This window comes from Grammomys surdaster, unplaced genomic scaffold, assembly GCF_004785775.1.
Source record: "Grammomys surdaster isolate TR1022 unplaced genomic scaffold, NIH_TR_1.0 280, whole genome shotgun sequence".
Taxonomy (NCBI): Eukaryota; Metazoa; Chordata; class Mammalia; order Rodentia; family Muridae; genus Grammomys; species Grammomys surdaster.
This window is the reverse complement of record NW_021604721.1, coordinates 1,580,170-1,594,578: the sequence shown is the minus strand read 5'-3', so window position 1 is coordinate 1,594,578 and position 14,409 is coordinate 1,580,170. Positions and strand designations below refer to the sequence as shown.

The window sequence follows — 14,409 nt, the reverse complement described above, 5'->3', positions numbered from 1 at the left end:
TTGATGTCTTCAGAGGGAGATAAACAACAGACCTTCCAGAAGGGTCTGTGAGTCCAGTTCTGAGCTCATACAATGACGACTACAGCACTTGACCTCTGACCTTTTTAGGCAGAACAGAGAGAGAGAGAGAGAGAGAGAGAGAGAGAGAGAGAGAGAGAGAGAGAACCCAGTGGTGGTGAGCCAGAACTCTCTCTGGGCAGGAGTTTGGATGTCAGAATGAGGAAAGTGTGGAAGCTGAGGAAGAAGGAGCAGGCCTTAGAGCTCTTAACCAGGGAATCTCCAAAGTTAGTTTCACACCAGCCTCTGGCAGCTACCAACCTTCCGACTCCACGTCTGCCCTTTCACCCTGTGAAGGATGTGCTAGCTTAGCAGCCTCTGGCTTCACCTAGACTGAGCATCTGCTCTAAGCATCAGGATTTGAAATTGAATGTGACCCTCCCTCAGAAGGTCAACAGACTTTAAATTTTACTATCAACATATTCACTTTGAGTCATAGCTTCCAGGAAAAACAATGATGTTCACTATCTTCCATTCACAGGGACAGAGCAACCTTCCTAATTAAGGAGTAGACCAAGGAAGTCTTGCCAAAAAAATGTTTTGCCCATGTGCAAGAGTTGGGGTGCAGATGGGGTGAGATGAGAGTTTTCGGTCAATCTTTTTGCTGTTTGCTTTCTCAGTATCTCACATGATTTAATCAACCACTACATCTTGGGATATACAACTTATTTCCTTTTTCTCTTGATTTCTTTCCACCTAGAAATATAGAAAAACTCTAAACACAGAAATACACTGATAATCACCAAGCATATTTTAAATACTCTGAATTTTCCGATTAAAAGAAGTTATACAAGTTTGAAATACAAAGAGACTAAAAAGTGCTTGGCAAATATTGTTTCAATGAGCATCAACATCTTGATTTAAATGAACTAAAATATAATCCCAATATTAGAGGAGACATAAATGACTTCCTGAACCTATAGAACAAGGCTGTATAATATATGTGTACATATATGCACACGATTAGTTAGAAGTGTCAAGAGATACTTGACACAATTTAGGGTCATCTAAAATGTTTGCATTCATCTAAATATAAACTATATAAACATAACCCAAAGCTGTAGTCATTTGAAATGCTTGTGAAAACTTTAGAGGTTTTTTCTTCTACACAATGAAGATTCATCTGGGATTAAATTCGAGACATGATTTGAAGTATTAATTTTTTACAGTGATAAGCAGTAGCCCCTTTACATTGACTGTTCTATAAATATTCAAGATAGATGAGCATATCTACACATTACCTTCCATGAGGATAATTGTAAATATGTACAATATAAGATAGGAAGGTACACTGTGCTTTCAAAGCTACCTTAAAGGTGTGTGTGTGTGTGTGTGTGTGTGTGTGTGTGTGTGTGTGTGTTTGGAGATGGGCTCACTATGTCATTCTGGTTGACCTAAATCCTCCTGGCTCTTCCTCCTGTATACCGACAATACTGGTAGGTGGTCAAAAGTTAATCAACTCTTTATGGTTGTTGAAAAAGCCATACTAGGCAGTTACTTTTCTTGGTTTCTGTGACACTGTAACACAAAGGCACCATTTAATTAATCCTTTGTTTGCCAGCACCACCTTAATGCTCTGCTATCTCCTGATGCTCCTTTTCTCGGGAATGTGTAGATAAGACGTTTCTAACTTCAATCTGACTCCCCTTACCTGCTCTTAACAGAATTTAAAGTTGATCCAAAAGGACTTGGGGAAAGAGAGAGATCAAAGATGGCCCCAGGTGTCCATCCTTGATTAGATGAGGGAAGGAAAGATCAGGCTAAGCCCCTAAGCCTGGAGCAAGGCATTCCTGAGGTGGGACCACTTCACCTCCACAAGTGGCTTTGTGGATTCCATGCCCAAATCATAAACATTCCTGTGTAGACCCATTCCCAATGAGTGATTTCTGTGTCACTGAGCATTGTGACTATTTGTAACATTTCACTAGGCAGCTTGGGAATGGAATGTATGATTGAAGCATGTGGAGCTGATGAAAAAGTATTAACCATATGAAGAAGAGGGTCATTTGTATTTAGTTTGTCATAACACGATATATATATATCGCGATATATATATATCGTGATATATATATATCGTGATATATATATATATATCCTTGCAAAATAGATGAATAGAAAGAGGCACCAAGAAACAAACAAGCGAAAAAACAAAAAGGTGGAGAATTGTAAATGTGGAAGCAAAGACAAGCATCTAGGTGAAGCACAGACAACGAACTGAAAACTACTAAAGTTCTCTTTGGGAAGAAAAAAAGGATTCAATGAATCTCATTTTGAAAGGCAAGTTTCCAGGAGAGCAGGGACAAGCGTAGGAGCAGTTTAGAGGCACGGAATAACTCATAACGTCCATTTGTTCCACACCGTCCATTTGCGACAATAAACAAAAAACTGCGGGCTCACAACTGAGGCTCTGATCCACCTTTCCAAGAGAGAAGAATGTGTACATTGAGTTACGTAAAGCAAACTAGTGTAGCCCATCGTTGCAGCAACTCCTGTTTCAACACATAAAGTCCCAAGGAGACTTTCGGTCCCCCGCATGGATGCCTCTGAGTTACTCCGTGTCGCACCGAACCCTGCCTTCCTGTCTCCACGCTCCCGGGCTGCGCGCGCACACGCACTCCCACTCACACGCACAGTCCAAAGGGGCTCGCGGGGATGACTGTCCCCTCTAGCGGTCACCCGAGCCAGCCCGGCCGGCCGTCTCACTTTACCTCCCGCGCAGGCAGGATGCCGGCCGCCGCTGGCTCCACAGCTGCCTTCGGTCTCCGCCTCTCTCCCCTTCTGGTTCAGCAGTTTGGGGCCCTCTGTGTTTTCAACAGGTACCATGGTCACCGTAGGACTTACAGCTTCTCCCTCGCCAGTAGACCACCCCGACCTACCGCGCTGACAGCAGTGGTCGCTGTCCCCATGGGCAGCATGCTAAAGAAGAGTGGGAGGGGTTGGAGGGGGGGGGCGACCTTCGGGCAAAGCCAGTGTGATTTGTAACCAACTTTGTTTCTATTTCCGAAGGCTTTGCCCTTTTCGGTGACACAGGCTGTTGCTATTCCAAGCAGCCTATCACAGGCAGGGGGAGGGCCGTGTCTCCAGGATTGTTTTGCCTTTAGATGCGAGTTGGAAGCAAGAGGTTAAAAAGACTTAGGACTCAAAGGCAGTGTTTGGCCACCGGCTAGGGCTAGCTCTTGTGTTCCCGCAATTTGAAAAGCAGCTTAGAAAAAGAAGCATGCAGATTTAAATGCAAGTCTTCGAGCCAACAGTGGGGGAACAAATACCCACAGATGGTATTAGTTAATCTCGCTAACAGGCACATTTTATGTAAAGACATACCAGAAGGAAAAGTATTAATTTTTCTTTTGTCAGGAAGCGTGTTACCCTAAAAGCCACGACACTCCCAGCTTAAACAAAACGTAAAACTTATTTGTTTCAACAGGATTCGGGTCTAGGTAAATGCCTAGCATAGTTTTCTCTCTAGGCCTATGGATGAGAAGGCCTGCTCCGAACTTCTAACATATCGATTCTTTAGACACTTTCTAGCCTGAGTTTATAGCAAGCTACTCCTTTTAAAAATGCACAGTTGACCTGAAAGCGAGGAGCAAACAGAGGATCTTCTGTCAGGTTGCTCGTTGTCTTGGCTGGCGGGAGGATACTCGGTATTCATAGATGACTGGGGCTGTTGTAACATGAAACAAATCAGGGCACCAGAGGAAGGGATGTTTTACTGGTTTGTGAACTTATATAAACAGTCAGACAGAGTGACATATTTTACCATCCGTACTGTACTTAGCAAATCATATCCACTGAGAAAGCTGTGACATCACCTTAGAAATCATTGGGGTAAACACTTGAATGTGTGAAGTACTTTATAAGACAGAAATTAGGCTGGATGGATGACTTCGAGCGATTCTTCTCCAAATTAAAGCGTGTTAGAGAAAATGGAAGCCAAAATAACTTGCCTAAGCTTTTTAGATCAGGCTGTGGCTCTGTGGTAGAGCACTTGCCTACTACACACAAGGTCCTGCCTGGAGTCAGAGCACAAGAGTTACAACAAACAAATAAATACAGCCAGTGCTCTCAACCTCCTCAGAGCTGGTGGAGGGTAATTCTCCTTCATTCTAACATTCCAGCTGGGTCCAACACTCTTTAGTTCTTCTTGACCTTAAGAGATGCCAGGAAACACAGATTTTCATATTAGCCATTCTTCTGCAAGGGAAAACAGGCCTGCACTTGTCCTGGCAGTGACCTGTGTTTGCTTATTTTGCACACATTTTGTGTCCTAACTAGGTTTTTCATTAGCATCATGTGGACACATCTTCCCTCATCCCTAGGCATTTCTATATTATGCTTTAGGAAAGACAGGAGAAATGGAAACAGATTCAACTACAATTCAATTACTATTCACCGAGCATTGATTATACAACTGCTGTATACACCCGTCATTCTAGGAAGATTCCCTACAGAGCTCACTCACGTCTCATTAGGAGTAGACGCTCAGAGAGGATCGACGTGTCAAGACCAAAGAACTCACAGTGCAAAGTGGCTGAAAACACTGCTTTTGCTTGTCCCCATGTGCGTTTCAGGGTTCGCAGGGTTTATTTGTGAACATAAAAACACATATTTATCGTTTCATCACATTCTCTTGCTGGGAACCTGTAACGAACTTAGTGTGGGGTGGGACAAATGTTCTTGCTGTAGGTGACTTGTACAAATGCTTGGTTTATGACAGCTCCCCACCCCCCTGCTTCCTGTTAGCAGGAAGCATTGGATTGTTTGCTGGGGCAATTGAGTTGGCACAAGACAAACCCACTTCTAGAACACCCTATTATGATTGTAAGTAGTTCAGCAACCCGTGCTCAGCTCTCAGTAACTGCACTATTCAAAGACTCCATAGGCATAAGTCAGAAGTCAAGAACAATAAGGAACCAACCTGACTGACTACATTGCCTCCTGTCATCTGAATCTGTTTCTTGTCTCATTGTTGGCCTGACTAAGGTCTACACTCACTTTGTTCTCGTACATCAAAGTCAAAGTCGACTCCACTGTGCAGCACCAGGGTGTGCTGGGTATTTTCAGCCCTCAGAAAGAGTTTCTTTGACTTTATCCCACCTTTCTACCTATTCACTTCTGCTTTTCCCCCAAAGCAAATGATAGAGATCAGGATTCCGATTACCCAAGGTTAGTCATAGAAGCTAGAGCCTTTCTTCAAAGCAGGCAATAAAACTCGAGTTACCTTTTCCACTCTCCCTTCAAGCGGTGTCTCACTGGATTCTCAGAAGGAATGTGACACTGAAAGACCAAGAATCTGAACACACAGGTCTTGCTGAGTTTCTGTTTTAGCTTTTACCATTAGATCCCTTGGGATCCATCTACATTTCTACATGGCTGTCCTGTCCAGTCTTTACTGAACCAAAGAAGGAGATAAGTTTTCCATGAGTATTGGGATCTTCATTTCTGGAGGGCCCTCTACCACACAAAAGTGTTGCTAGATGAATATGCTATGGTTTCTTGGGTTAGCCAGTCTTTTGTTATGGTTGTGCTGGTAATGAGTGGTAAGATGGGTGGTAAGAAAAGCTACCACATACTTCTGCCCCTACAGCTACCAGACTGATCCCTGTAAATACAATGTTTATCATTACCAGAATGTGAACTTTAAGAGGGCAGGAAGCTGTAGATTTCTGTACCATTCATCTATCCCTCTTTTTCTAGCTCCTGGGAAGATACCAGCCATGTTGTACCTGATTGATGACAATTAAAGCTGTTAGTGGGCCAAATAACTAAAGCTTTTTTTGAAATATCAAAACCCAAATTATGATTGCCTATGACACTTGGTCCCTACTCTCACCTTTGCCTTTGGGGAGAGTATCACTGAGGTTGCCCCAAGGGAGTCTGAACTATTAAGGCCAACATTAAAAGCTATTCTTCCACTCAGAAATTATGTAATCAGCCACCAGAAGACAGGCAGTCTTTTACTCATATCACCAATACATTTACTATACTGTACTTCAGACCATTGTTGATAGGCAGTGCTGCCAGGACTTCAAACAGTGTGGCTTACAGAACAACAGCGTGTGACAGCAGATGCTTTGCTTTGTGAAAAATCATTGCCCCCACTTTGCAGAAATCAAAATTCAAAACTTCACTAAACATGCCCAAGATCAAAAGATAGTTTCCAATGACTGATTATGAGAAGTTTGAATCAAATCCTATATTTTGTAATACTATCTTAATGTTTTCCCAATTATCTATCTACCAATCCCCCCATCTATTGAAATACATTCATTTTTGTTACAACTAAAGTAAGGGTAAATGCCTTCTATGTGGTATCGTTAGCAAGGTCTCCACACTCTTTAGGTTTCTTCTTTCAGCAAAGTTTTACATGCAGTATGGAGCACAAAGCCTAAGAATGCCATTATTCACGTTCCAAAAATCACACACAACCCAAACCCTGGTTACACCACAGAACAGGACCAGCATCCCAGAAACGTCCTTGTGTTTATTCTGAGCAAAGCCCCACCCTAACCTCCAGCAGGTACTGGTTCTTTGTTTGCCAGTCAATCACCTCCACCTGTCTGGAATCCTTCAACAAGGGGAGTGTGTGATGGGACTCCTGTGTAAAACCTCTTTCCCTGGCCTTGATTTGAGAATCGCCTGGTTTTGCCCATAAACTATCAGTTCGTGCTCTTTATTGCTGCATAGCATGAGATGAGTGAGTGCCCCAACTTACTCATTTCCTCTTATGGACACCGAGGCTGTTCCCGACTCTTGTACATCATACATAAAGCTGCAATGAGAACACGATTTTTTTTTTTTTTTTAGAACCTAACATCTCAGTGTTGACACAGCAGTCCTAGTCTGTTGGATCTCAGACCCACGGGCTTTCCTTTATACCCTGCTGCTTCTCTGTACTGTATCATTATGTTTGTGTGGACATTCCTGGGGGTTTCAACCTAAAAGGACTCATTACAGTATAAACACAAATGGAGAAATAGGATCTTTAGACCAACAAGGAGTCTAGATACAAATTCAGTGCTTGCTTAGTCAGAAGCCAATTAATACCCACATTGGCATGATTTTTTTGTAAGGATATTTATTTTATCATTTTGTTATGTTATCTGAATAATTTTGCTTTCTAAATGATTTCTTGTTTATCCGTTTGATTTTGAAATGGGCTCTTGCTGTGTAGCTAGATGAATGGAAACACTATTTTCAGAACAAATAAAGATGATTTACATAGAAAACAAGAATACTGGATGACTGTAGTGAAGGCTTTCCCTAATGCTGTAGCCTGACTGAGGATCCGTTTGCCCACAGGACTGCCTTGTTTGCCTCAGTGGGAGAAGATGCTCCTACTTGGGCAGAGACTTGATGCACCAAGGAAGGGGGCTACCTCGGGTGGGAGCACCCTCTCAGAGGAGAATGGGGAATGGGGGCAAGGGCTCTGTGAGGGGGAGACTGGGAAGGGGGAAATGCTTGGGATGTAAAAAATAAATATAAATTTAAAAAAAGAATATTGGTTACTTCTAGAAGCTGGAGTGGGAATTTCTTCTGAAGAAATATGATGGAACTTTCCAGAATGATCCTGTTCTTTGGTGATCCCTCTGCCTATGCCATCTAAATGCTGGGATTATAGGCATCTTCCACCCACCTCAAGCTGCTAAATGTTTTCTGTATTTCTTTCATATGGTTAGAGTATTATTATGACTCATAACATATTATTTAAAATCTCCAAAATTACAAAATGAACATAGGTAAGTTCATTATATGATCACTGTATTTAATATTATATATTAATCATTAAGTATAAGACAATGAAGCAATGCAAGAAAATGTTCATATTGTTACTTTAAGTAAGAAAATCAGTAGAAAATTATATACTCAATATTTTTATACAAGCTTTTAAAATATACATGCATAAATTGCTCAAGAACTTTGGAAAATTAAAATGAAATATAATTGATATTGTAGGCTGGCAATCATGTGTAAAATGTATTGCCTTAAAATTTTTTGGGTAGAGCTGGGCAGTGGTGGCACATGCCTCTAATCTCAGCACTTGGGAGGCAGAGGCAGGAGGATTTCTGAGTTCAAGGCCTGCCTGGTCTACAGAGTGTGTTCCAGGACAGCCAGAGCTATACAGAGAAACCCTGTCTCGAAAAAAAAAATTGTTTGGAAGATGAGAATACAGCTTAGTGGTAGATGCTTGTTTATTATTCATAGGAGACAAGTTTGAAACACACACACACCCACATTGGAAAGAAACATAAAAAATGTAGGACACCATGAAAAGACCAAACCTTCAAATCATAGGAATAGATGAAGGAGAAGAATCCCAAGTCAACAGCATAAACCAGATGTTCAACAAGACCATAGAGAAAAACTTTCTTAAACTTAGAAATGACATATTCACACAGATACAAAAAGACAAATAGATAAGACTGGAAAAAAAAAAACCATGGCTGGCCTATAATAGTTAAAACACTAAGTATACAGAGCAAAGAAAGAGTATTGAAAGCTTCAAGAGGAAAAAACACAAGTCTTATATAAAAGAAAACCTATCAGAATAATAGCTGATTTCTCATTGGAAACTTTGAAAGCCAGAAGAACCTGGAGCAATGCATTTCAAGTCCTAAAAGATCATGAAGGTAAAGTGAGACTAATATACCCAGCAAAACTGTCCAACACAGTTGCAAGAGAAAGAAAAACATTTACATGTTTGTGTGTGTGTGTGTGTGTGTGTGTGTGTGTGTGTGTCTTTAGAATTAAGAAAATGCAGGAACCAATGCTGGAGGTTGCAGAGAGGAATAAAGACAACCAAGAGACTGGAAAGAAATATAAAACTATAATTACTAAGACACAAAGTACCATGGAGAACACAAACAACACCAGAAATCCACATCACAAGACCATAATTCATACACGTCAATAATAACTTTGAGTACTAATGGCAGTTATCACTATCCTAGTATTTGGTTAAAAAAAAAAAAAAGACTTCAAATAGACTAAAGCTAAACAGAAGAGATGAAGAAGGACAGACACTTTAGTCTCATCAAGGAACTAGTTAACCAAAAAGACATTACTATTTTAAACAAACTCTTATGAACCCAATTTTATAAAAATAAACAAATAAATAGGTAGATAAATAAATAAAATAAACTACTAGGACTAAAGAGATGCTAAGAGCTTTCTTAAGAACACTGGCTTTCAGAAGACCTTGGTTCAATTCCCAGCAGACATAAGACAGTTCACAGCTATCCGTAACCTTAGTTCCAAGAGATCTGACACCCTCACAGTGACACACCTGCAGGCAAAACATCGATGCATTTAAACTTTTAAAATATATATACTACTGAATTTAAAGATACATTATGATATCAGCCCATAATAGTAGGTAATTTCAATACATCATTTTCTTCAATAGACAGGTCATCTAGATAATTAGATTTAAATGACATTTAATCTTAGGTATTAGAAATTATTATAATTATTAGAAATATTAGAACTATATGATATCATACATCAAGTGCACTTGAATCTCCAGAATATTCTGCTCTCAAACCCAAAGAATACCATTCTACTCAAAAGTACATGAGGGCTTCTCTAAAATAGACTGTATCCTAAGACACAAAATAAATCTTTATAAATTCAAAGACTGAAATAACTCTGCATATTCTATCTGACCACAATTAAATTGACAACAAACAAATCTCTAATAGATAGAGACCAAACAATTCCAAACTAAATGATGGGTGTTTCAAAGAAAAAAATCAAGAAGAAATAAAAAGAGTTCCTAGAACTAAATGAAAATAAAAACACAGCACAGGGAAATTTATAGACCTTAATGTTAACCAAAAAGAGCACAAATAAATGACTTAATGATGCAACTCAAAATTTTCAAAAACCTAAAAGAAATGGATGACTTTCTAGTATTCAGCCAAGTTACCCAAATCATACCACAAAAAAGCCAACAACCTTAACAGACACATAACGAATAAGGAGGTTGCAATAGTAATAGTGATAACAAAAGTGCAGGGCTAAATGGATTCACAGCAGAATTCTACAGACTTTCAAAGAAGATCTACAGCCAATCCTTCTTAAATTTTTAAGCTATGGGAGGAAGGAAGGAAGGAAGGAAGGAAGGGAGGGAGGAAGGAAGGAGGGAAGGGAGGGAGGGGGGGCGGGAGGGAGGGAAGGAGGGAGGGAATGCTCCTAAACACTCTTTCTATGAAGCTAGTATCACTCTAATATCAAAACCAGATAAAAGGAGAGAGAGAGAGAGAGAGAGAGAGAGAGAGAGATCTATAGGCCAATATCTCTGATGATTTTAAGATGTTAAATGAAATACTTGCAAACAGAATATACACATAATTCAAAAATATTATCCACCATGACCAAGTTGACTTTATACCTGAAATACAGGGATGGCTAAACATATGCAAGTCAGTAAATGTAATAAACCACATAAATATACTTAAAGATAAAAATCATATGGTCATCTCAATAGATTCAGAAAAAGGCTTTGACAAATATTCAACCATACTTCCATGATAAAAGTCTTAGGGAATGTAGGACAAGGGTACCTCATTCAACATGATAAAAACTCTGAACGAGTAACCCGCAGCCAACAACATTCTAAATGGAGAAAAATGTTACAGTAAATCTCCGACCCAAATAAGACCAGTCAAGGAAAACACAACTCAATAATTATGGATAAAAACTACATGCCTAGATTGGGCAGATTTACCATTACACTACTCTATTCCCCAGCTATGAGATACCTTATAACTTGCGTTTTTTTCCAGGCCACATGCTTCTCCTCCATTGTCCTTCCACCTCCTGCTCCTCCATCGACTTCCTCCTCTTTCAACTTCCTCCTCCGTCTACTTTCTCCTCCTTTGACTTCCTCTCCTAACTCCTCCCACCTTAGTTCCTTCTACAGGAAAACTCGAAGCTTTCCCCCTGAAGTCTGAAACAGAACAGGGTTGCTCAATACCTCAACTTCTTTTAGATATTATACTCAAAGGACTAGCTACAACAATAAGGCAAGACAAAAAAATTAAACTGTTACAAATAGGAAAACAAATCAAACGATTCCTATTTTCAGATGACATAATATACATTAGAGATCCCAAAAATTCTACCAGAAAATTCTAAAAATTCAGCAATGTGTCAGGGTGTAGAATCAAGTTGTACAAATCAATAGCTTTTCTAAACAACGACAACAAATGTAAAGAGAAAAGGATCATGTATTCATGCCCATTCACAATAGCCTCTGAGAAAATAATCTAGGAATAAGCCTAACCCAGGAAGCAAAGGACCTCTATAATGACAACTTTAAACCTTTGAAGATGGAGACAAAGAAAGACATTAGAAAACTGAAAGACACCCATGCTCATGGATTGGTAGAATTAACACCATGAAAATAACCATTCTACCAAAAGCTATTTACAGATTCAGAGGAATCCCAGTCAAAACCCCCATCTTATTCTTCACAGAAACAGAAAAAAGCTATCATAACATTCATGTGTGGCCACGAAAGACTCCAGAGAGCCAAATGGTTCTGAGAGAAACCAAAAAACAAAACAAAACAAAAAACAATTCTAGAGAGATTGCCAGTCCAGATCTCAAGATACATTGCAGGGCCAGAGCCATAAAAAACAATATGGCAGTGGCAAAAAAGCAGACATGTGGACAAAAGAAACAAAAAACAAAGACCCAGACAGAAGTGTATGTAACTTCAGCCATTTATTATATGATGATTCCCAAAACACATGCTTGAGAAAAGAAAGCATCTTCAACAAAAAACTAGATGTCCGTATTCAGAAGAAATAAATTAGACACATACACAAAAACTAACTCCAAATGGATCAAACCTAAATATAAAACACTGGAACTGCTAGAAGAAAATATAGCTGGTGCCCCCACATGATACAGGTGTAGGAACAGACTTCCTGAGTAGGACTCTGTTTGCTCAAGAATTAAGGCAGCAATTGACAAGTGGGACTTCATTAAACTGAGATGCTTCTGCACAACTAAAGATACAATCAATGAAGAAGAAGCCCATGGAGTGGGAGAGAATCTTTGCTATCTATACATCTGACAGAGGATTAACATCCAGAATATATGAAGAATCCCCCCAAAGACAAAATAACAAATGACCAGTCAAAAAAAGGGGGAGCCTGGATCTGAATAGTGTTTTCAAAAGAAGAAAAAAAAATGGCTAAGTAATACCTCAAAAAAAAAAAAAAAAAAAGCTCATGATCCCTAGGAAAATGCAAACCAAGGCAGCTTAAAGATCTTATCTTACCCCAGTCACAATGGACAATGGCAAAGATAACAACTGACTACAAATGCCAGAGAAGATGGAGGAAAGGGGTTTGCAAAGTGGAGCAGCCCTTCTGGAAATCAGTGTGAAGAATTGTCAAAAAACTAAAGATAAATCTGCCATATAAGCCAGTTAAGCAACATTTTAGCATATGTCCAAAGGACTCCACACATATTTGCTCAGCTGTATTCATTGCGGCTCTACTCACAATAGTTAGAAAATGGAGATGACTGAAATGCCCCTCAACTGATTATAGAAATGTCGAATACAATTCATCTGTAAAGAAAAACAAAATCCAGAACTTTGCAGGTAAACGAATGGAACTAGAAACGATCATATTGAATAAGGTAACCCAGACCAAAAAAGACAAACATTGCCAGGGGCCTGCCCCAGAATTTTGAGGTTCAGAGCTAGGTGAAACATAAAGATGCAGGAAAGCCAAAAGACTGGTGATCTCCAGCCTTGTAACTCTCTCTAACTGTACTGGGGGCTAGAAGCTGATGGCTTCTGGAAACAACACTCTTGCTTATTCTGTGGCTTAAAATTGCTGGCTTCTTTTCTCTTTAACTCTCTGTGCTTAAATAAGCATTGGGTGCACTTAACTCTTTGTTACTGTTCTGTACTTCTATAAATGCTAAAAACAAAACAAAACAACAAAAAAAACAACAAAAAAACCCATTAACCCTTAGTGCTTATATAAGTGCTGAGAAATTATAAAAAGGATTTATTGCTAATGTTCCTTTCTCTAGTGAGTCAGCCAGAAGCCTCGTTAACTCTTTTGAACCAAAGAGAAAAGAAAGGAAAGGAAGGAAGTCACAGAGACAGCACACACCAAGTAAAGCAGAAAATGGCTACATCACCTTGTTTTCTGCCTTTTTACAGCTTTTTAGACAAAAATTTCTCTGTGTAAGAAACAATTATCTCATAGATAAAGTGTTACATAAAAGGGAAGTTACAGAAAGATAACAATAACAAGTTCAAAGCAATGTTTCATTCTGTAAGTTCATTATAAGTTCAAAGCAACAGTTTCACATGGCCTTGCCTTATCACAGTGTATACCTGTGGCTTCATCCTTGGACCTGAATGTTTTTCCTTGAATGCAAATTTGTCCCAAGACTATATCTCTTTTTAGTGTAATTATGATAGCTCACTGTATTTCTTATGGAGCCTTTACTTACTATTCTATGATGAGTGGCCACATTCTATTCATTATTACATCTTTCTAGCAAAATGAGTAAAGCCATCTTAAAACATTTTTCCTGAAATTATTTTAATCAAATCAGGAATTCTCTGAAATCATTAATTCATCTAAACAACATTATTCATGAAAGTTCATCTTTATGTTGATCTGCAGGAAATCTGCTTAATAGGGTAGGCTGATGCCCAGGAATCCATAGGCTATGTAATGTCACTACAGGAAAGGTTTATCAGTGTAAAAAGCAATCCTGGGATGAAATCTCTTAGGGCCTTGCCTCTCAGAGCTCATCCATCACAGACCATTCAAAAATGGTGGTCTATCTCCAGGAGGGTAACCTGTTAGCCTTAGCTTTGCCTAGATAGTTCCTAATAAAACATCACACGTTCGCTCTCATCTGAGGCTCCTAGCTTCAAATTATCACAAGTGAGTGTGCATCCTAGAACTAGGAAAGTAAAAAGGGAACATTGATGGGGTTGGGTGGTAGGAACCAATGGAGAGGGGAAAAGTGGGGTCCCAGTGATCTGAAGGCAGAAAGAAGGGGAATGAAAGGGAGGGAATAAATACAAGAGAATCCTTAAACAATAAGGATTTCTAAAGCATTCATAAAGAGTCATACTGTTAACTACCTAATATTCCTGTAATACAGGTAAATTGATGTGTGTGTGTGTGTTTATGTGTTTTAAATAAATTTTGCTATCTGGGCTGATAATGCTCCATTAAAGAACCAAAAACCAGCTACCAACACCCCCAACATAAGTCTCTCTCTCTCTCTCTCTCTCTCTCTCTCTCTCTCTCTCTCTCTCTCTCTCTCTCTCTGTGTGTGTGTGTGTGTGTGTGTGTGTGA

The 14,409-nt window shown here is 39.5% G+C and overlaps 1 protein-coding gene across 1 annotated transcript in view; it reads right to left on the bottom strand.

Moving 5' to 3' along the window:
* The window catches only part of Slc2a12 (solute carrier family 2 member 12), a 54,606-nt gene extending 51,549 nt beyond the window's left edge, over window positions 1-3,057 (bottom strand). The window contains exon 1 of the mRNA XM_028777362.1: window positions 2,766-3,057. Coding sequence (XP_028633195.1) covers window positions 2,766-2,880 — 115 coding nt within the window. The 5' untranslated portion in view covers window positions 2,881-3,057. The remainder of the gene's footprint in view (window positions 1-2,765) is intronic.
* Between the last annotated feature and the right edge of the window lie 11,352 nt (window positions 3,058-14,409).